The sequence below is a fragment of the Syngnathus leptorhynchus genome, chromosome 13, assembly GCF_054491065.1.
Source record: "Syngnathus leptorhynchus isolate UIUO chromosome 13, UIUO_Slep, whole genome shotgun sequence".
Classification (NCBI taxonomy): Eukaryota; Metazoa; Chordata; class Actinopteri; order Syngnathiformes; family Syngnathidae; genus Syngnathus; species Syngnathus leptorhynchus.
Window position 1 is genome coordinate 2,101,410 of NC_141207.1, and position 19,709 is coordinate 2,121,118.

General features: G+C 45.0%; 2 protein-coding genes across 7 annotated transcripts; one reads left to right on the plus strand and one right to left on the minus strand.

Annotated features, from left to right (window-relative positions):
- Positions 1-125: 125 nt before the first annotated feature.
- On the minus strand, positions 126-15,650 carry evi5b (ecotropic viral integration site 5b). Of its 6 annotated transcripts, XM_085927738.1 has the most exons (21): positions 14,211-15,650; positions 13,907-14,135; positions 10,157-10,371; positions 8,634-8,823; positions 7,491-7,715; positions 7,301-7,375; positions 7,081-7,206; positions 6,847-6,990; positions 6,584-6,673; positions 6,414-6,511; positions 6,261-6,321; positions 6,132-6,185; positions 5,437-5,469; positions 4,746-4,892; positions 4,121-4,252; positions 3,814-3,954; positions 3,447-3,605; positions 3,212-3,358; positions 3,050-3,145; positions 2,239-2,334; positions 126-1,926 (listed from the first exon to the last, which is right to left on the minus strand). In XM_085927738.1, the coding sequence occupies exons 2-21, from the start codon at positions 13,922-13,924 to the stop codon at positions 1,600-1,602; spliced, it is 2,574 nt and encodes an 857-aa protein (XP_085783864.1). In that variant the 5' UTR covers positions 13,925-14,135; positions 14,211-15,650; the 3' UTR covers positions 126-1,599. The 6 variants fall into 6 exon arrangements, with proteins under 6 accessions (XP_085783864.1, XP_085783866.1, XP_085783865.1 ...); XM_085927740.1 differs by lacking the exon at positions 5,437-5,469; XM_085927739.1 differs by having other exon boundaries at positions 13,907-15,650.
- Positions 14,813-17,632, plus strand: rpl5b (ribosomal protein L5b). Its single transcript, XM_085927756.1, is given in 9 exon segments — positions 14,813-14,834; positions 14,837-14,909; positions 15,330-15,418; positions 15,497-15,612; positions 15,685-15,819; positions 16,010-16,212; positions 17,036-17,213; positions 17,306-17,394; positions 17,472-17,632. Coding segments are annotated over 9 exon segments (1,005 nt in total). The 3' UTR covers positions 17,572-17,632.
- Positions 17,633-19,709: the final 2,077 nt, after the last annotated feature.

The window sequence follows — 19,709 nt, forward strand, 5'->3', positions numbered from 1 at the left end:
TGACTACCAAAAAAATGACCAAGTTTAATAGGGCTTTCAGTTTAAGAATGATAAGGCTTCAAATGGGCCCATGTGTAGCTTTTAAAAATGACTAAGGGTTTAAAAATGACCATGTATAGAGGGGATTTTATTTTAAACGTGAAGGCTTTTATTAAAAAATAAGTCCCATCACACAGAACATATTTGTCTTGTAGTCCCAAAAAGTAACCATCGTGAATGGATAAAAATAAGTATTGTAGTCTGAGATCATAAGGGGTAACATTCAGAGTTTTGACGGAATCCATGTCAGTAAATCACAGCTGAGATCGAAAGGCGCACTCAATAATCACACACACGCACTCGATTTTTGAGTGACAGATTGTTATCAGACTTTTGTGGTTTTGGTGTTTAAAATCACCAGCAGCCTCCAATTATTTCCTGCCTGGCATTTTATTATAAACAGTTCATAATCAAAATTCAACAAATGTTATATTGTCAACTCCTTCCACACACTCAATTGTGCGTGGATGAGTGTGCGATGTATGGCCGACTCCCAAAGAGCTTTAAAAAATATGTTGAACATTGATGCTGTCCAAACATCTACCAGATAAATGTGATGTCATCACTGAAACCTAGCTGATAAAATTATCTGAACCACATCAGATCCAGCTTTAGAGCTCTGACGTAGGTCCAAATTCAGAGGCCAGATTGAGGTTCACGTAAACGCCTGGATCCTGACACAAGAACAAGTCCAGATCCTGGTGCTGAGTCAAATCCAGGTGCAAGTAAAAGTCCTGCTCCAGATGCAGATTCAAGTCAAAGTCCAGATCCAATTACAAATATGTTCACAAATCCAGTCCAGGTTGAAGTCAAGGTCTGTTTACAAAGCCCAGTCAAAGTTCAGTCCCAAGTAGATGTTGGAGTCGTGGTAAAGTTATATGTCCAGTTACAAGTCAACAATCAGGTATAGATCCGAATCCAGGCACAAGTGTAGATCCATATCCAAGTCCACTTTGTGTACAACTCCCAGTGGAAGCCCTGTTCCAGGTTGAAGTTAAAGCCAAAGTCCCAAAGTACGGCTACAAGTCCAGCACCAGACTAGTCCAGGTCAAAAAGAAAGTGTGGTTCCAATTCCCTGTCCAAGTGTGTGAAATGGAGTGAACAAAAAAAAGAACAAAATTGGCGATACAACCAAGTGTCATTAAATCAACAAACACACAACACAAACAAGCCTTTCTCCTTTGTGTGATGCCCCTCTTCGCTCCCACGCAGCCCATTTGGAGAGGCCTCCGAGGTCCATTTCAGATTATTTCCTCTCATGATGGCTTGTCTCCGGGTAGATTTAAAAATAATTGAAATGTCATTTAATTCATGTGAGGGCAAAAAAAAAAAAAAAAAGACCACGATGCACACATACACACACACACACACACGCTTAGAGTTGTTGATTTATAAAATCATGTTCATATAAAATCCCATTGAATGAAAAGTGTGATAGAGAATAAAATGTTGAACTGTCTCTTACTGGGTACTAATTCCTTACCTGTTCTTGACCCTGTCTCTGTAGGATCAGTACTGTCCAAGTCACAATCACTTCCCCAGTCTGGAAAGTTCCATGCATCACACAGTGGTGGACTTGCGATTTCCCACATTGGCAGCGGCGGCGGGTACGGAGAGCCTCAAAGCTTCGTTGTCCTCATCGTCGTCGTCCTCCTCACTGTCCGTGCCGCCCAGTTTGGGATGGAGCAACGTGCGGCGGCGGCCGCCTATGCTGTCGCCTATGCTGTCGCCGCCGTCCTTGGTGGCATCCTCGTCTGAAGAGTGATACGAGCCCTCGTCGTGAGGGTCATCGGGGTCGCGGTGGTGCGTGTAGTGGTTGATGATGTGGATCCCGTCAAAGGCGGCTGGTTTGGAGGTGACGCCGCGCTGTCCCTTTAGACAGCAGATCTGTGCAAGTCAGACAATTAGGAATGACTGACATCGTTAAAAAGAAAACATGAACAAACTCCAGTGAATCACATCGATTGAGGCTAACGTTAGCTTAGCATGTGTCGATCGCCTCTCAGCTTTCGCCAATACTTGGCCTCCACTCTGTGAGGGATCGGTTGTGCGCGTTGTCATAACGACGTGACGTCGCCGCACTGCACAGGAAGCGCTTTGGGTGTAGTTGACACTTCGACTTATCTCAGTCAAACCAGGAAACAAATCTCAGAGCTTGGATGAAAAAAGAAGTAAAGGTGTGAAAATCTTGGTCATTACCTCATGTTTGAGCTCTTGAATTTGATCTTTGAGGTCTGTGATGTATTGGTTGGAGTCGCTGTGGTTCAGCTGGCCCTGCACTTTACCTTCTTCTTTCTAGATCGCCAAAAACAACTTGTTAAGCTTTTTTTTTTTTAATTCTCTAATATCTACATAGGGTGCTAATGTCAAATAGTCAAAGGAACAGAGGTGCATTTTGTAACTGTGCTATGCAGCTCAAGCTAACGCTAACTGTGGACGGCATCTGAATACAGTTTAACATGAAAAAGGTAACACTGACTAAACAAATTCAATCATTCATTAACTTTGCATGCTTTGCTCACACGACGCCCATATCAAGTGGGGGTGGGTAATCTAAAAATAACTTCCTGCATCACCGAGGAGTCCCAATAGACCCTCGCAAGGAGGTCCAAAAACAGGCCTGATGATGTTTTTGAGGTTTTTTTCCCACAGCTTCCTGGATCTCAGCTGCGATGCTAAACAGGTGGCAGCCAGCCGGCAAGCGGCGGCCGTTTAACGTCTCAAAGAATGTTTGTCCCCAAAAAAAAAAAAAAAATTTGATATGGCATCAGTAACATCTTACAAAATAAAGCATCGCAGTGGTGTTGAGAGTGAAACCACTTCCTGCTGGGACGCACAGACGCCGGGACTGATAACGACCGAGCGCCAAAGTTCATTTCTAGTCAATTGAAAGTGAAACAATTATGCAGTCATTGAAATTTTGAAAATAAATTTATAGAGAGCAAAATCTCTGTTTAAGTGCTTGTCCACTATCGTTGATTCATTTTGTTTACCCTCTGAATTGCATCACCTGAATCTCCAGCTCGGAGATCTGCTGCTGCAGCTCGGCCATGGCGGCTATGTTGTCGGCCTCCCGCAGTCTCACAGCCATCACCTCCTCTTTGCTCTGGGAGAGGGGGACAATTTTTATACTCGACTCCCAGCGCGAATTAGCACAGATTCCATGCGGTACCTTGCATTCCATTTCCGCTTGTCGCCGCTTGACATCCTGGAGTTGCGAGTGGAGATCCTTGTTCTGAGTGGTCAACGTCTCAACGCGATCCTGAAGGGTTCGGGCTTCTAGCTCCGCTCGCCGCAGCTGGTTGGCGTGAATGTGATTCTGAAAAATACCCCCCAAAGTCAAATTATTTAAAAAAAAAAAAAAACTGAAGAAAAACCCTCCCAAAACAAAACATTTTTTTTCTAACCTGGGTCTCCAGCTCCAGCATCCTATGCCGAGTCTCTCGCACTTCGGCCTGCGCCTCGGCCTCCCGCAGCCGCACGCTCATCAGCTCGTCCTGCAGCTCGCTCAGCGTGTTCTTCTTGGGACTCTCCCGCCAACGGCCGGATGTTCGCGCGAGGTGGCGCTGCAAAAGTGCAGGGGGGGGGGGGGGGGGGGGGGGATCAGAATCACTCAATAAAACCATCAATAATTGATGGAATAATTGGGAGGCCACACGATTGTAAAAATATGTGGTGTCTGCAGTGTAAGAAATGACTTAAGTGTCAACTTATGACCTCAAACAGAAAGCTGTGGCGTAACTGTTTTTTTTTTTTTTTTTTTTCTGTTCCCACCTGCCAGTGGTCCTCCAAGTCTCGAACTTGCTGACGCAGCTCCTTGAGGCCCGTGAGGGCCTCAGCCTCCCTGACCGTCACAGCCATCAGCTCCTCCTGCAGTCGAGCCACGTTGGTGTCATCCGGCAGCGACGTGTTGCGCTAAATTGTGCAACAACATTTGACTACATTTTAGGAGTCTGAAGCCAAATGTAAACCTTTCAAAGGCTTCCCTGACCTAAATATTAGATCGTTATTTGAAGCCATTTTGTTATTTGATCTACTGTTGAAATAAATATGAAAGGTGTTCTGTCTTTTGATGCATCACCTTCTCAATTTCCAGGATCTTGTCCTGCATCTCTTTGAGCGCGCACTGGGACTCGGCCTCCTTCAGCCGGGCTTGTACCAACTCTCGCTCCAGCTGCAGTACTGCTTCCTCCGAGCAGCGTAGTGCCCCCTTCTGACAAGCACAAAAAAAAAACAAACAAAAAAAAAACACACCACATTTATTTTTCGCTCGGCATGACTTGAAGATTTCCCACAATAATTGGCAAAGAGTTGGCCTGACACGATCGTGGGTGGAATAGATTTAGCGGGAGAATGGCGCCTTATGAATAAAACATCCAAATGTCACATTATGCAAAACATGCGCTGGTATGAATTAATAACTAAACATAATGACGGCAAGAGAGCAGATGTGCGGGGTGTGAAGACATTTGTAATTGCATACAAGCATCGTGTGAGGAGCGTGTCCACGTGGGACTTCATGCGTGCCACAACAAGCAGGCCAAACGAGAGCATCTTCTCTAGGCCCGATTACCAAACGTGATCGTGTCTTGATTGTGGATTTTAGTCGCGGATCTGCTCAGAAAAAGCTTTTGAACGACTTGCTGCGTGACCCTGATCTGGCTTGGCTCCGGAGGGCGGTGGCGCCTCCCTGTGGCCGTCCTTACCGCTTGTGGCTGCTGTTGAAGCTGCCTGATGATGTGGTTGGCCTGCTCCAGCTGAGCGGCAGCCCCCTCGCTCTGTTGTTTGAGCGTGGCCAACTCCCGCTTGACCAGGTAGTTCTCCTCCGCTTCTTGAGCCCGAGTCACTTGTCCCTTTGGACGCAAACGACCGAGGGTGGACGAGGGGTGGGAAGTGAGATAGGTGAGCCCGACAGCAAGTGAAAGAAGACGACAGAAGAAGGGGAAAAAAAGATTGGGGTTGTCTGAAGGGACATGCTGCTTTGAATTTTTTTTCCCCATCAAACACCTGAACAAACAAGTGCACAGTGGGCTTGTCATACAACATTGCACCTCCGGAGGCACTAGAGGAGCATCAAACTGGCCTTAAAATGATATGAACAGTTTGAACTTCTGCCAATCAGCATTTTCTGACTTTCATAAATGCTGGGAGTGTGCTGGCTTGTTCAGGTGAACAACATTCAATCCTTTATTTGGATTCTGTCTTTTGAGGATTCCATGCATGTATTTGATACTGTCATGAGTGATAATTACCTGGTGAATTCCTAGATAACTCCTCTAAATGTGCATCATTAGCCCTTTAGGACTGATTCATGCTGATCAGTATGAAAGGGGCAGAGAGGAGAGACGGGGAGGAGGGAGGCGGTGCAGCGAGAAAAACCAAGTGAGGGAAAAGTACCTGGATCAATCTATCTGCCAAGGAAGCACTTTCCTACAAAAAACAGAGATAACCACAAAATAGAGAGCAGAGAGACAATCCAGAGGACAGTTTAAAGCACACAAAAGATACTTAATGATTTTTGTTTTGTTTTTAAGAAAAAAAAAAAAATAGATGCAGCGTTAAAGGCAATGTTCATTTTTACCTCCTAAGGCAATGATTCCCAACCAACATTTGAGTTAATTTTGTTTTTTGATTAGTAGTCTTAATGTTATTGCTTTTAATCTACTTGGTTGGGAAACAGTACGAGCATGTTCACATCTTGGGGTGCAAAAAGGAACATTACGTGCAAGAAAGTGAGAGAGCATGCCATTAGAAAAAAAATAGAGATGTGCTAGCAACATTGAGAGGAACTTGTGAGAATGAAAGAAAGAGCAAAAGAGGATGTCTGATGAGGGGTCTCATAAACGAGCTTCCAAACGTTCGACGGTGTTAGCGATCGAGTGCCTGCGATGACGACGTCTGGAATGCGTTAGAATCCGAGCATCCGCCTCGTGCTCGGCGTGGACACGGCGCAAACCTGACATGCACGCGCGGCCCGGCCTCAGTTAGCGGCAGCGCCGTGGCGACCGACTGGCGCGCCGACCCTCAAAACAGCCGGTTAGTGCGAGGTGAGGCGGCCATCACGGTTCTGCTGTGACGCGAGCGGAACTCACCTTCTCCAGAGTGTCGATCCTCTGCTTCAGCAGGCGGTTCTCTGTGCGCAGCCTCTGCCAGAAGCGAGTGAAATACGTTTTTTTAAACATCAAAAGTAAAAAGCAGTCAAAGTGTGTGGCTGGACTCACCTTGATCTCTACTTGTTCCTCCATTTCTTTGGTCTTGATGGTGGTGTACTCCTTCTCCAACCTGAGGCCAGCAAAAGACAAGGTCTCCAGGGTGGCGTTTCCAAAAGCGGCCACAAGGTGGCGACAGAGAAAGGGAAATGGGCCTCTGCTTACTTTTTCATCTTCTTGGCATTGTACTTGAACTGATAGGCCGCCTGGATGACCTTGTCTGGGCCCGTGTCCAGCTGGCGCGGGATGACCCTCTGAAAAAGCTGCGGAGGATCCATCGAGTGAGACCAAATGACACGAACGACGCCCTCGCTACATGAAGAACGCAGTTGCACCTGTAACATTCCCTCCATGTCCAACTGAATGAGCTCCGCCTGGTTCATCTGCAGGATGGCCAGGCCCACTCGGAAGACGATCTCCAAGCCCTGAGCACAGACGGCATCGCAAGTGAGTGGGTGCAAAGCATAACAGGAGCAAATGGGAATATTAAATAGCCCGAGAACTTATAATTGGAAATTTATTTTTCAATATTCAGCAGATAGCGCCAATGGACAAGCAACAAAATTCATTTGAAGTCTCGTCTCTTGCAAGTACCCACCTCGCACATGAAGATGTCAAAGATCCGGGTGGCGACGGGTAATGGGAAGGTGGTGAGGAAGATGGTGAGAAACCAGGAGGAAGCGTACATGGATGTGTGGAAGCTCTGAGCCTGGAAGTGCATGTGGAGTTCGGGGAGATCCTCCTGGAAGGACGAGATGGTCGAGATTATCAACAAAATCAGTGATGTTTTGGGTTGTGAAAACATCTGAACCATATTTTTATAGCCTCCTACCTGGATCATGGACTCAAACTGGTACATGCAGAGGCCCAGCTCCGCCATGCTGGGCTTGAAGAGCTCCCGCAGCCTGTAGTCCTGCATCAGCTTGACAAAGACGCAGAAGGCCTCCTCCTCGGGCATCTATATATATATTTAAAAAAAAAAAAAAAAAGTCCCCCGTGAGGGTTCCAGCTTTGGTTCTCTCACACGGGCGACGTCAGAGCGCGACGATTACCTGCATGAGCAGCAAGCCGACGATGAAGGCGCTGCCTTGACAGTAACCGACCTCGCGGTCCACCAGGGAGTAAGCCTGAGGAGCAAACAAGATGGGCGGGACAAAATACTGTGACAATGCTGTGGCAATCCAGTGGCAACACTGTGGCAACGCTGTTAACGCGGTGTCAAAGGGCCTCGTCATTGTTTACCTTCATGACATTGAAGAGAACCTCCTGGCCCAGGCTGTCCTTCTCCTTGAAGAAGTCATGCTCTGGGTAAGTGCGGGCGATGTCGCGGCGAATCAGCTTCTCGCACGGCGACGTCATCTTCAGGAGGTCCGAGTACTGGTCCTTGATGGCCATGTTCTGGGCGTTGCACAGCAGCTGCCACACGATGGCCCGGAAGTGGTGCGGAATCCCCATTCGGACCAGATCCTGGAAGCGCACTTTGCAAATCAATGCTGCTACTTGTGCTCGTCAATTGAAAGTTTTCCGGCCAAAGAAGTGGTCGTCGTCGTTTTGGACCAACAGCTGCCCTCCATTTTTGTTCCACGATAAGGAACACATTTAATGATGTTATTAGAACATGCGTAGGACTTTTTTTTCTCCCCATACATTACTGCTGACACAACGTGATTAAGAAATTTCCTGTGCTGACGGAGCACACTGCTCTTTCCTGCTATGATGCACGCACGTGTGTTTTTATGCGTGTGCGCACATCTGCTCGGGCCAGGGTGCATTTAGGTCAGAGCTTGACTTTGACCAGGACTTTTGCGAGTTTAGAGCAGACAGCTGCTATGGACACACACGTGCACCGCCATTGTGTTAAAAATGTATATTCCGAAAAATATTTATTCCTAACTATTGCCACTCTACCATTGGGTGTCGGGTAGGTATCAACACCAGCGTGTGACTTCCTCCGGGCACAAGTGAGGTTTGAAACGGAAAGGTGATCTTGAATTAGCTTTTCCGAAAATAGGATGTTGAAGGACTCAATGGGGGTGGGGGGTGACTCGTACAAAAATAGTGACGGGAAATACTTTGCTCTCTTCAAGATATACAAGGAAAGGCAAAGGAGGATCAATGGTATACCATGGTTTATACACACGAGGCAAATCCAGTTTGAGTTTTTTTTTTTTTTCATTTTCCTCCAGCAATTGATGAGCTTAGAAAGACACTGCTTCACTTTTTGCTTTTGTAAAAACTCGACAGGTCTGCACCCGAAAATCTGTAACTGACGTGGCTTATAATTGCCTACAGATGCCACGAGATGGCGGCACAGCACTACATTTGTCTACAAGTCTAAGTTATCACGTTCACGATGGCTCAGGAAAGCGTGGCGGCGTATTTCACCTTGAGCTGCTTGTCTTTCTTCTTTCGCACCTCCTCCCATTCGTTGACGATGCGCCCCCACAGGATCCACGAGTCCTCCTCCAGGTGCGAGAGGTTGGACGAGGCCGAGGAGCTGGACACCAGTGAGGATCCGCTGTTCCGCCGCGAACCGTTCATGGAGCGTAGGGATTTGCTGTCCGTCTCCAGGAGCCTGTGAGACAATCCAAATGGATTGAGGGCAAGCACCGCGGAGGCCCTTTTCTCTCTTCAAATTGGATTTTATGTATACTGTATTTTGGTTTGATTTTATATTTCACCCCTTTGAAAACACCATTTTAAACTGCAGTCAATAAAGGTTCATGTTCCTTCAAAATTACCAGGCTGGTTGAAAGAACCAGCAGGTTTATTTTATTTTCCTTTTTTATTGACCAACTTCACAATTTAAATTAATAATCAAGTAAATAAAAGTTCTCGTTGCTGTCGTGTATTTTCAAGCAAATGGGCAGCCCATCTTGGAAAACAGCAGCGGCAGCGTTGACGTCACGGGGACGGCTCGAGTTTCAGCCGCATCTGGGTCGTGTGGGCGGAACCCAGAGCCGCAAAAAGCCGGCCGGAGGGCTTCCCACTCGACAAAAGCAATGCCCGCCATTCAGCTCGGACCCAAACACAAGCAACTGTGTGTGACGCTACACTACGTTTCCTTGTAAGCAAGTTCAACAATTGTGTCAAATGCAAAGTTGATGTCACTATTTTGTTAATATTGTAAAGTAACTACAGGCAATTGTATGGAACCAACACGACCAGCAACATTAATAAATTAGTACAGACAGGACATGCGAAAATGTTCACTGCCGATTTAAAATGTTTCGTGGCAGTTTGGATTTAAAAGAAACTCAAAAGAGTTCTTAAGGTTCCGTGGACCCGCTGGTATGCAAACACACAAGCGGTTGGGGTAATAATTCACCAGCACGAGACTCTAGTTTGTAATTAAAAAAACAACAACTGGACCTCCCTGGAGTCCACAATGAGCTTTGAGAAGAAAAGCAGCATACCAGGACCAGTTCATGATGTGCTCTTCATTCGCATCTTCAAGATCTGGAGCGGTTTACAGACAAGTTCCTCGTGTACTGCTCAACTACACTGTTGGATGACGCTTTATCTGCGTTTGCAAAGTCCAAAGGCCTCAGACCAGAAAAAAAAAACGCATCACAAACACAGTGGACTGTCCAAATGCAATTCTGCCCTTATGAACTCGCTTGATTCCAATTCACACAGAAAACCTGCAAAGTTGCCGCTTCAGCAAGTCGATTGCTCAGTGGGATTCACAAGTTTGATACTGAAAGGACAATTTACGTGTGAAAATTCATAAGGAAGCTACCGATGGGCACCATGAAGTCAGTCCACTCAGGCAAATGAGTTTCCAGCCAGCCAGCCAACTGGACACTCTTATTCACTGACACCCACATCACTCGCCGAGGAAGGCCCCGCCTTTTAAAGTCACATTGAAACACAGTAAGGATGGCTCTTTTTTTTTCTCTCCTCACCTGTTCTGCTCCTCCAGCTTGGCGAGCAGCTCCACGTCATCGGGGCTGGGCTGAGGCGGTGAGGATGGCGAAGACAGCGACGGCGCGGAAGCAGAGGTCGGCAGGGATGTGGGCGGGGCCACCTGGCTAGCCATTTGACTGACCGTGTGCGACACTGACTTCTTCACCCATGAGAGAGTGGAACTCAGCTTACCAGAAACCTTGTCTGTCGCCACCTGCACACATCAAGGATTGAGAACGCACGAATGTCATTTGCAAAAGACAGAGATGTTTAGTCGTCTTAAATGAATGATGCAACCCACGCACCCCCAATCTATTGGCCCCGAACGCTAATAAACTTTTAATGAACAGATAATTGGGGTTAGGAAAAAACCAAGTACAGGAACCAAGGAGTCTCCATATCTCCCTCTGAAATTCCCTACCTATGATTCCAAGCCATTCGCCGGCTTCTGCCCCAGCTTTCGGCGACAGCATAGCCAGCCAGTATCTACGGTAGCGTCCAGTCAAGCGTAGCACCAGCATGACATTTTGCTTCGGAACCTTCGACCGCTTTTGAACGGAGCTCAAGTAGTCATATGCTTGATCATACTGACAGGTCAAAGTGCTGCGGTTAAGATAGCACCTCCCTGTTACAGGAAGTGCAACGCTGCACTCACCTGGACGGCCAGGAATAAAAGGTCCAGAACAGGGATTGTCAAGATTAAGATTAAAAAGGAGATGTGCATTAAATTATTGTCATGCCTGTATGTATGTGTTCTTACAGCATTTATGAGTGAATATTTATTTGAAATCCATGCTAATTTTTGGTTAGCGTGTTCATGGGATTTTGTATTTACTTTAGCATTAACACTGTGAACGTTTTTAAAAATTTGCAGAACCCAAGGAGTTCCCCAAACGGCACTTTTGAAAACATTGGTCCGAAAAAGTCAATTTCTTCAGCCTCAGCCAAGTGGCACTAGTGGTCGGTCGGACATTCCATTTGCGAGGCTTCCCCATACGCCCGAGCGGCTTGGCTTTTGTGTGCCGGAAAGCTCGAAAGAAAAAAAAAGAGAAAAGAAGGCGGCGAAGCGGGGGCTCGGGGGGTAGAGACGTGGCTCGCATGGCTAATAAGCGAGTAGTGTATAAGCCACTTATTCAAATGTTTCACGAGCCAGAGGACATTTGTTACTGCAGCTTGTTCCTCTTCCTGCACTCCACGCATATCAACAACCCACAATGTACACACATACTTGACTTTTATTTTTGCCTTATTTTTACTACTAGGGGTGTAAAATAGATCATAAAACTGTGTAAATAACCACTCAGAGAAATTGAAACCCACCCCAAAAATGTTTAAAATTGTACACGCACCAGCAAAACAATAAAAATATAAAAGACACTTGGTAACTTCCACTAACAACCCAGGCCACACTTAGCTCTTCCCCAACACAAACACTGGCGCTCTCTTGTGGAGCATAAAAGAAAAGCACAAAAACAGATTGATGTTTCGATATTGTACAGTCTTTACAGATATCACTCAACTACTCAAACACACAGCTGAGTCCAGTGCGATGCAGAGCAATTGGACACGCCTTGTTCAAACAAAATGACATTTTAATTTGGTTCTCCAAGCAGATACACGAATCATGACTTCATTAACTCTGATAACATTCTGGAGTCATCGCACTAATGCTGACCACTGCACCACATGAACACTTTTATTTCCTCCTTTGTTGCTGCCTCATCATCGTCGCGCTAAACTCTCATGGGGAAATGGCCAAAAGAAGAAGCCATGGAGGACTTTTTGAATCTGCTCTGGCAGTAGCGCATGTTGCCACTTGCAGACCAATGCTGGGCTAATCGCTTCATCTCACAGACTCGGGTTACGCTGAGTCACTCACTAAAATGATTCAAGTCAATTGAGTAATTTCCGGTTCCTAATGTATAAAACACATAAGTTGTTTTTTTGCTATACTTTCACTACGAAGTGAACAATGTGAAGTGATGGTGGTCTGATGTCGGCCGTCGCCATCATCTGAACCAAATCATCAGACTTTGCCGTGTTTCCACTGAGACTGTCGATTCGATTCAGGGAAGCAAGTGAATTGAGCAAAGCTGATTCTGCAGTGTTTCTCTTGAGACCAACTGAGCCATAACAACCCAGTAAGACCAACATGCGGTTGTCCCCCCGCTGTTAACTGGTGACACCGGCATGACTACAGTTGGTCTCCAACTGCTGGCAAGGCCCCATCAACAGGTCCTGCTGTGCGGCTCAGTTCAAAGAGAAGGTTGGCCAATGACCAAAAGTTGGGCTGGTTGAATCTTGGCTGACTTATTTTGTTTTTGCTGTTGGTCTTGCTGGTGACACCAGTAATTCATTAGGATTAGTTTCATTAAATGACAGCAGATTCAAAAGCCGTCTCACTTTATATCACACAGTGACTGATCATTTTGTCATCATTGTGTTCTTCATCTTTCTTCTTTTGAGTAGAGCAGCGTTCAACTTGGAAACAACAATGCAAGACTCATCTGCTCCTTTTATGGCTGCCTGGTGTTGAGTGTTGAAAGGAGATACTCAGGATCGAGCATTACCAACTAGCTCACTAACCTGCGTTAAATTAATATCCCAGAATACAATTTAGCAAATTATGGAGTTGAATTCTTAATTATATGTAAGAACTAGTCTGAAATTTCTCAAAAGAGTATCCCAAGCTAACAATGCGCCTAGCTGGCTAGCAGCTATCTTGTAAAAAAAATACACGTAGTGCTCATTTCTAATTAATCATTAATTGCCGGCGTTTTATAAATAGTTTCAGCAAGTAGACAGACCCGAAAAGGAGAGGATGGAAAAAAAAGGAACATCCATTTACCTTGAAGCGAATTTAACACGCCGCGCCAAACTTCCTCGCTTGGCGTGTTTCCCGTGCATTAAGTTATCGTCCGCCGCATTCTCGCGTAGAAACAATGCAAGTAAAAGTTATTTTATTCGATACTTTTCTACTGTGACGCGTTAGCATTGCTGAGCGTTTACTGTCTGTTGGGTGTCTCCTTGCATGGGCTGGGTGAGATCGCGGCCGTCTAATACGTGGACAGCAATGTCTCCGGCAGGCGGCCTACAGCCGGACAGGCGGTGTTTACATGCCATTGCGCATGCGCCCCTTACTCACTCTTTGCTTTGACGTCAGCGACACTTCTTGGGCGGAGTGCGCAACTACATCTCAAATATGTCAGGACGAGAGAAACTGATTGAAATCACATTTGTCAATATATTTAAATCATTATGCGCCAAATGAGTTTAAATATATGTATTTCTGAATTATATCAATGTTTTATGAGAGAAATACTGACTAGTAGGCCAAACGCATTCTTCAATGCAGTGACACCCATCAAACCAGACAGAAGGAATGCGGTCACCATGTCCAATAATAATAGTATTAAGTTTTTTAATCAAACAAAATTGAAAAACTAAAACGTAAATCACGAGAACAATCCAACATTTTGTATTCAATCGCATAGTGTTCATTTGTTTTTGTCAGAATTGTGTCGTATTGTAATGAGACTTTGTGCAGTACAATGTTATACCCTACTTTGAGTTCTAAATAAAAGACAAAATGCACAATAGCATAACATATCACTCAATCATTAAACACAAAGACTTTCATGATATTTTGCATTTGGCCTTTCAAAAGGCGTAATGCACAGCATGTACAAACAGTCACTCTTGTGTGTTACCCTTATCTGATCGGCACCTGACTCCCGAGAATGCCTTACCTGAAGTTCAGATGGCATTTAAAAGACAGACATCACTGGAACACTCGTGTCAGATTACGGGTGGCTCCTTAAATGAAGGCACATTGTCTCAATCAGTCCCAATAATAAGCAATAATCCACAATTATGGTGTAGTATACGGTCTCGGTTTGTCAATCTGTGAATGGAAATGTATCCCAGTGGCTAAAAAGTGACAGGTGAAGGTTTCCACCGGGAGCACAGCCTCACTACCTGCCGGGGTGAAAATGTGACTAATTTAAGTTCCACCTTACGTTCACATTCCACATGATCAGTCATGAAACCCACTTTTCTGGTTTCACACCGGCAACGCTGACGCACGTCTATTGTCGCCGGCCAGCATGGCACTCCTGAAGGGAAAAAACAAAAACAAAAAAGAAGATGACGTAGAAAAACTCCATGGGTAGAGGAGGCCTCACATCCTGCACTGTTTCTGACATGTTTTGATCCATCTTAATGACAGTTTTGAAGTAAAACCTGTACACTGAGAACCTGAAGTTTCTTACATAAGTAAAAATAATTAAAAAGAAAAACTCTCCCTGTCATCTTGTGCCTTTATTCCGATTTTAACAAAACAATCAGAAACAGAAGACCTGACAAGAACTGTCACAGTTTGCTGTAAAGCAGGTGTCTCAAACCCAACTTCCGTGTAGATAAGAGTCTGGGTGAGAAAAACAGAACAGTTAAATAACATGTGTGACATTGTATGATTTAAGTGTCAAAGTTGTGAGAAAAGATAAAACTCTGCAAACCTGCTTTTGGCAACTTGACTTGGTTGCGGTCCAGGTACCAACATCTCTGCTGCAGTCTCGCCCCGGCTCAAGGGAGGGCAGTGTAATAAAATTGCTTGACTCATTCCCCCCCATCCCGAGACAAGCTATTTACTGCGCATGCGCACAAGCCGACTTCCTTTTTCCCGTGCAGCGGAGTCAATTCCCAGTCTTTGGCTCCGGGCTCCTTCATAAGGAGGCCAGAAAGACTGCAAAAATGGTTTGTAATTCTCCCAATATGTGTCTACATGCGTACCTAAGACGTGAATCTTGCACTCGGTGTCGATTTTTGTATCAAAACACGCAGATGTGTGAACGATGAACGTGGATTGTGGTCCCAGTGCTTGCTCGCCGGCTCTGCCTCAACGTGGCCTAATGGCCGTGCGAACAAACGCACCACTTCCTGTCGCATATCAATTCAATTCACGCTCATTAATTTCCCCGGGTTTAGTTTTAACACCACACACCGTCATTGACAGTAAACACCTGACGCGTCATTTCAACTGAGCTCGGTTAGCATGCTGCTATCACTACGTTCACTTCCAACGGGACTACGTGCTAACTAGCCCGCAACACTGACAGTCCGTTAAGTCTCCTGAATTTTTGGCATTTGTGTTTACTGCAGTTAATTACCTTCTATTGTGTTCTTCCTGAAGGGTTTCGTTAAAGTGGTAAAGAATAAGGCCTACTTCAAGAGGTACCAGGTCAAATTCCGTAGGAGGAGAGGTAAAGTTCTCACACTCACTTGTTTGATTGTTATTCAAAATTTAAGTAATCAAATCACATGCTTGTGCTTCTTCTTAGAGGGGAAAACGGACTACTTCGCCCGTAAGCGCCTTGTTGTGCAAGACAAGAACAAGTACAACACACCCAAGTACCGCATGATCGTCCGCTTCACCAACCGGGATATCATCTGCCAGGTGGGTTGCATTGATTTATCTGTGTTGCAATGGCGATTTCAGTACTGAAGTCATTTTTTTTTTTGGGTACAGATCGCCTATGCCAAAATCGAAGGGGACGTGATTGTGTGTGCGGCGTACTCGCACGAGCTGCCCAAGTACGGTGTTGCCGTGGGTTTGACCAACTACGCGGCGGCCTACTGCACCGGTCTGCTGCTGGCCCGTAGGGTACGTATTGCCGACCGCTCGGCGTGTGAAGCCAAGGCCTCTTTGCGACCGCTCGCACCAGACGTACCTGTTACTGATTAGTTTTGAGGCCGAAAGTATTGTCTACCAAATTTTGCGGTCAATCTAGTCCCCACCCATCTTCTCATTTAGGAAAGAGTCGCTAACCTTTCTCCTCCTCGTCCTCTTGCAGCTCCTGAACAAGTTTGGCCTTGACAAGGTGTACGCGGGCCAGTTGGATGTGAACGGCGAGGAGTTCAACGTGGAGAGCATCGACGGCCAGCCAGGCGCTTTCACTTGCTACCTGGACGCCGGCCTGGCTCGCACCTCCACCGGCAACAAGGTGTTTGGGGCCCTCAAGGGCGCTGTGGACGGAGGCCTCAGCATCCCACACAGGTCAGCTGATCCAACATCGAAAAGTGCTTTCAAAAATCGTTTTAACAGAAGATACTTGGGTTGTGATTACAATTTTGAGAATAGTTTGTAAACTGCATGGCATGAATTGACTTGGGTAGCTCAGATTAATGGCACAAATGTTCTTGTTTGAGGACAGTGTTATGGATCTAACAGAAGTAATCTATCCATTATGTTTTGCAAAATTAATTTAAAGTCAATTCACACAAATGGGTTTGGGTCCCAGTTGGTTGCTAATTTTAAGTTCCACCTTTTTAAAACCGGTAAATAACTTCCGTCAGCCATATGAGTGTTTATTTGCGTGACCTCACCCCTCCTGCTGTTTTTACACTTTCCCCTTGATGAAAGTTCAAAGTATGCCAAATGCTGCTAAAGGTGGAAATAATACCGTTGTGTCTGAGTGCACACACACACACACACACACTCCTAATAAATGACTATAACTATCTTGAAATGAACATTGGCAACCAGCTGGGTGAGTTGATGTTTAAAAAATAAATACTTGCTATGCTCTGAGGCGATATCTAGCATGGCTAATATGCATTTCTGCTTTGACGTTTCAATCATTTGTCTGTCGATTAGTTTGAGACTGTTGCAATGGGAAAAAAATATTTACTCAGTTATGAAATAATTTAGTTTAGATCTGTAATAGTGAGTGCAATATTTTTGGCTACGGTTAGAATCTTACTTGCTTGATGTGTCCTTTTTGACGTGGCGTGGTATTAAATGCTTGCTGAAATACCCTGTAAGCATAAAAGTGATATTGGTGCTCAATGTTTGCTTTCCATATTTTCCGTCTCCTCAGCACCAAGCGCTTCCCTGGGTACGACACGGAGAGCAAAGAGTTCAACGCCGAGGTCCACCGCAAGCACATCCTGGGTATCAACGTGTCCGAGTACATGAGCCTGCTGATGCAGGACGACGAGGATGCCTATAAGAAGCAGTTCTCGCGCTTCATCAAGAACGGCGTTACCCCCGAATCGGCGAGTGCCGCCCTAAAGCATAAGCAGCTAGCAAACGCTCTGGATCGTCTTGTGCGGTTTTTAAGTCATCTCTTCTAAAACATGTCTTTCAGATTGAGGAAATGTACAAAAAAGCTCACGCCGCCATTCGTGAGAACCCGGTCCATGAAAAGAAGCCTCCCAGGGAGGTCACGAAGAAGAGGTGAGCAAGATACGAGATTTAGAAGTAAGGGGTCTTGATTCCAGATGTCACCTTACTAACGGGGTCTTTTTCCTCAGGTGGAATCGTCCCAAGATGTCTCTGGCCCAGAGGAAAGCCCGTGTCGCCCAGAAGAAAGCCAGCTTCCTTCGGGCTCAGGAGAAGGAAGAAGCAGAGTGAGGCCTCGCTCTATGTTGCTTCTAAGCCAGAATTTTGTTCTAATAAATCTATGGAAAATGTTCACACTTGCCTCTCTTGCTTTTATCACATACTTATAGGATTTCATCAACTTGATTAAAAAAAAAATGCAAAGACTTGTTTTTACTTTTCAGGGACTTCAATTAGTCAGACTGCCTAAATCCAGCCCCAAACAAATTTAAACTATTTAAAATAATACTATATATTTATACACTATATACTAAGCACTCCAAATTGTCCCTAGGTGTGAGTGCGAGTGCAAATGGTTGTTTCTCTCTGTCTGCCCTGCGATTGGCTGGCAACCGGTTCAGGGTGTCCCCAGCCTACTGCCCGATGGCGGCTGAGACAGGCTCCAGCACACCCGCGACCCCCGTAGGGAATAAGCGGTTCAGAAAATGGATGGATGGATGGATGTACAATGTTGGTAAACATACACATTATGCACATTGACCACCAGGGGCAGTATAATACTGACTTTAATTACTCAGACTGCCTAAACCCAGCAATTTCAAATACTATATAAATTAGGGATGGCAATCTTCACCATTAAAGCGATTCGATGCATTCACAATTCATGGAATTGCCAATGATAAGATGCGATACGATTCTCCCATCTCCTGCGATTCAGTACGATTTAATTTCACAACAATGAGATCCCGTGCGATACGATACGATTCAATTGCATCTTACAGGTCGTATCGATTTTCCGATGCATATCGGAGAATCATCCCAACCCTAAATACATTGTGCACTTTGGCCGACCTAGGGGCAGTATAATGCAATTAAACTACACGTGGAATTTCACTACTTCTCGTTTAGCTGCAGTGTTAGTTGCTATATGCAGAGGATAATCGATTCGTATAATTCAAACGTCCTTTTACTTTGAGAAATAATGCTGCAGCATCGATACTCCATGTTCGCTCCTTCTGTCGTTCTCTTGGATTTTCTGTACATTATTCAAGTAGAAATTTATTTATTTATTTAAAAATACTAACAGAAATTGAAGTATTAACTCCACCTTTGAAGTTCAGTAGAATAATGGTTTTAAAGGAGACGCAGTCCGTGAATGACAAAACTTAATTTACAAGATTGAAACATACTTAGCTTTATTTATTCCGGGTCCTCTTTTTCTGTCTTCGTAACTTCGACCTCGGAAAGGTCCGACTTCTCACTTTCCTCGAATGTAGCATAAGTATCCAGCTGGTGGCACTTCGGTTCCGTTCCGTTCGCTGTGCACTTAAATTAAGTATGGCTAGGGATGCTCGATGGATGGGATGGCTTTTCTGGCTATGAGCCTCCTAACTATTGCTATTTGAATCTGTCAGGACACAGACAACCGGAGATCTCAGCGGCAAAGCTAAACAAAGTTTGAGAGTGGCCAGTTGTCACTGATTTGGTGATTTGTGTTAACCAAAAGCGTGTCAGAATGCATAAACGTACTTCTCTGCTAACGCAATCAATTTATCTGGATTGCTGTGCAAATTAAAACCAATATCACAATATCTGCAAATGGTCATGAAAAAGCTGAAAAGGTTTAAGATCCAACAAGGCAAGCAGCGCTGACCCAGTGGTCGGCATAAATAGTCTCCATGGTAACCGTCAACCGTCACTTCCCGTCAGCGTTCTCCCAGTTGTCCTAATTATATCAAGAGCGCATGTGCAAAGACAATCATGGAAATCATTAGCTTTTATTGTTAAACTGCCTTTTAAAAATGTGCGATTCCCTCAAATATTTCTGAATTTCATAATAGAGCACAAGATTGATTTCAATTTCAGACAGTGAAACTAAAGCCCTTCCCCCGGAACCAACTAAAACAACAACAAATACATATACAGTGTATCAAGTGCTTAGCAGGAGAATTGTGAAATTGTTTTGTTGTCCTCAAAATGTAGAAAAAAGATTGAATTGCCAGCCTAATTTATTCTGGATCTGAATGTGTGCAGCTAAACCAACTATACAAAGTATTAAGACTACAACATATGAATTTTGTCTATATTTTTTTCCTCGTAATATTACATCTCTGTGGCCTTGTTAGTCCCTTATAAAATAAAAAAAGGGCCGCTTGGAAAATAATTTGTGTCGGATTGCAAGGAAGCCTTCAACAAGAAAGTGAATTCCA